Source organism: Silene latifolia, chromosome Y (assembly GCF_048544455.1).
Source record: "Silene latifolia isolate original U9 population chromosome Y, ASM4854445v1, whole genome shotgun sequence".
In the NCBI taxonomy this organism is placed as follows: Eukaryota; Viridiplantae; Streptophyta; class Magnoliopsida; order Caryophyllales; family Caryophyllaceae; genus Silene; species Silene latifolia.
In genome coordinates this window covers 89,394,197-89,397,124 of record NC_133538.1, presented here as the reverse complement: position 1 = coordinate 89,397,124, position 2,928 = coordinate 89,394,197, and the positions used below count along the sequence as shown (strand labels likewise).

Genomic DNA, 2,928 nt, shown 5'->3' with positions numbered 1-2,928 from the left:
AATCCCGTTTTATAACTCTAATCATCTTTAAATCAAACCGCGCAAATAATTCTAGTCAGACTGGATACTCGGTCGAGCATAGAGTATACTCGGTCGACTATCCCTTACTCGGTCGAGTATCTCGGTCGAGTATTACCATACTCGGCCGAGTGTTCCTGGACAGTAGCCTGGCAAGAAACACACGACGCATTGCTCAGCCGAGTAAGCCAAATTCGGCTGAGTAATAGACTTAGAAAACCGTAGTATTACTTACGAGGTCGCTTGAGTGGTTGTCTGTGGTACGATAGGCCCAGAACGCGTTGCCAATTCTCTAATGCCAATTACGCTTCGACTTTGCCACTACTTTCCTCAACAAGTTACATAATATCTTGCTAAAAGCCTCAGCTAAGCCATTTGCAGGAGCATTATACATGAAAGACTTGTATTGTTTAAACTTGAACTTTTCACCCAGACTTGTCATCAACTTGTTAAACAAATGCTTGCCATTATTAGTTATGATGCGTTGTGGTACACCATACCAAATGATAATTTAAGTGCGAATAAAATCAACAACAGTTTCCTTCTTGACCTCATGCACACTGACGGCTTCAGCCCACTTTGAGAAATAATCTGTTGCAGCTAGGATGTATCCATGCCCATTCGATGCTTTTGTAGTGATGGGTCCTACAACATCTAGTCCCCACATTTCAAAGGGCCCTGACGAAATGGTAGGATGTAAGGGCTCTGAAGGTTGATGTATGAAATTTACATTGAACTAACATGTATCAGACTTCTTCGCAAAGTCCATGCAATCTTGCACCATGGTTGGCCAATTGTACCTCATTCTTACTCTTTTCACACGGTCATGAAGCTTTGGACCGGATTGGTGAGCGCCATATATACCCGAATGAGCTTCATACATGGCTTCAGAAGATTCAGTTTTACCAAGACATCTTAGCCATTGCCTGAGGAAACATTGTCTGTCAAGTATTCCCTTATAATATATGAACCTCGGAGAATGACGACGAATCTCTACTTTATGTCTAGGGCCAATCATCATTATCGACTTGGTAAACACTAATCATGTTAGATGACTATGCAATTTCTCCTCCTTCTGGCGGCGGTACTACCCAACGGTTGCAAACTGGAATTGTCGTGACTTCCTCTACCTCTAGTGCCAAAGTGGTTGCAAGATTAGCAAGCGCATCAGCCAACTTAATGGCACTCCTTGACACATGTCCGATATGAACACAATCCAACTTGTTAAGTAACTGGACTGCATATTGATGGTAGGGAATGAGATTATCCTTCTTCACTTCGAATTCATCAAGGACTTGGTTCACCACCAATAAGGAATCACCATAGATGTCCAAATCCTTGATCCCTATTTCAATCGCTATTTGAAGGCCTAAGTTTAGAGCTTCATACTCGGACACATTTTTTGAGCATAGTTCAATGAGCACAAAGGAGCAAGGGAACACATAACCTTCGAGAGACAAGATTACAACACCAGTTCCGGCTCCATCACGTCTTTCTGCACCATCAAAGTACATTTGCCATGGTGGAAGCACATCTACGTAGAATATCTTCGCACCTAGAAGATCATCGTGAAGTTCCCATTTCACGGCGACTGGGTGATTAGCAAGGAAGTCTGCTAAAGCTTGCCCTTTGCACTACTACAAATCCAGGAAACTACAACGGCCCTTTAACAACGCTTATTCACGAAAATCACCAAAAGATGTTGTAGAATGGATAATTATCTTTGCGCGAAATTTTACTAAACTTAATTACAACGGTTATGTTTTATTAACCGTTGTTATTAGTTTTAACAACGGGTCACACTTGCACAACCGTTGTAAATATAAAAACTAATAACAACAGTTTACTTTGTAATACAGTATAACCGTTGTTAAAAATTTGGCTCAAAATTAGTGAAAAGTATTTACAACGGTTGTATTAGAACCCGTTGTTATTAAGTTTTAACAACCATTGTAGACACAATAACCGTTGTTATTGAAGTTATGAAGATCTAAAGAACAACAGATCGCTTTATTCTGCTATACGCTACAAAACACAAACAGAAGCTAATACTGCTACACAAATATCATCATCCATTCCTCCTTGACCGTCTCTCTCTGTCTTCATCTCCATCACTGTTGTCACCGTCTTCTCTCTCTCATCGTGTTTATCAATCAGGTATTTATGTTTCTTAGCTTATTAACTATTTCTTATTAAGATTTTCAAGCTATATATAGATATAGGATTGTTCAATTTCCTGGCCTATAAATGTCGATTATTTTTGAATTTGTGAATTTGTTGGGTATTATCTAATTTGCTAGCTTAATTAATTTCCTGAATTTCGTTTATTTGTTTGCCTATTATTGGATTTTCTGAATTAGTTGCCTATATATTACGAATGTAGAAAAATGACTCGAACTTGGATGATTGCTGCAAATATGAGTGACCCCAACTATAAGGGTGGTTTAGCTGAATTTTATGAAGTCCTTGCGAACAATTTCAAAGGTTCTTCTAGTATTCCATGTCATTGTGAAAAATGTGGTAATATTAGGTATATGGCTTTTCCGGACGTTAAAATACACCTAGAAAAGTGGAGATTTAGTCGATCCTATACACGTTGGATTTTTCATAGGGAACCATTAGAGGACGAGAATAGCTTTGAAGAAGATGATGGTGAGGTATACGAAAGGCTAAATGATGATCCTGAGTTTGCCGAGTTTTTTGAGTTGGAAAAGTTGGAAGAGAACAAGTTGAATGTTGGGTCTATAGATAATGAAGAGAATGATGATGAGTCGAATGCTTTTAAAGATATAGGTGATGACACTATTAATTAGCATGACCTTAACAAAATGTATGAGAAGTTGTGTGACTCTGAAGCACCACTGTATCCTGGTTGTAAGTTCACAAAAATGTCGGCTGTGGTGAAGTTGT

The 2,928-nt window shown here is 38.9% G+C and overlaps 1 protein-coding gene across 1 annotated transcript; it reads right to left on the bottom strand.

The window, feature by feature from the left end:
• Positions 1-1,073: 1,073 nt before the first annotated feature.
• On the bottom strand, positions 1,074-2,130 carry LOC141628499 (uncharacterized). Its single transcript, XM_074441636.1, has 2 exons — positions 2,059-2,130; positions 1,074-1,652 (listed from the first exon to the last, which is right to left on the bottom strand). Exons 1-2 carry the CDS (start codon positions 2,128-2,130, stop codon positions 1,074-1,076), a joined length of 651 nt encoding a protein of 216 aa, XP_074297737.1.
• Positions 2,131-2,928: the final 798 nt, after the last annotated feature.

What these genes read in the sequence shown, in the direction of transcription:
- LOC141628499 (XM_074441636.1), bottom strand. Translation starts at nt 2,130, where the DNA reads ATGGAGATGAAGACAGAGAGAGACGGTCAAGGAGGAATGGATGATGAT. An exon ending in GTGTAGCAGTATTAGCTTCT is followed by an intron (nt 1,653 to 2,058) that starts GTTTGTGTTTTG and finishes GATTTGTAGTAG; the next exon opens with TGCAAAGGGCAAGCTTTAGC.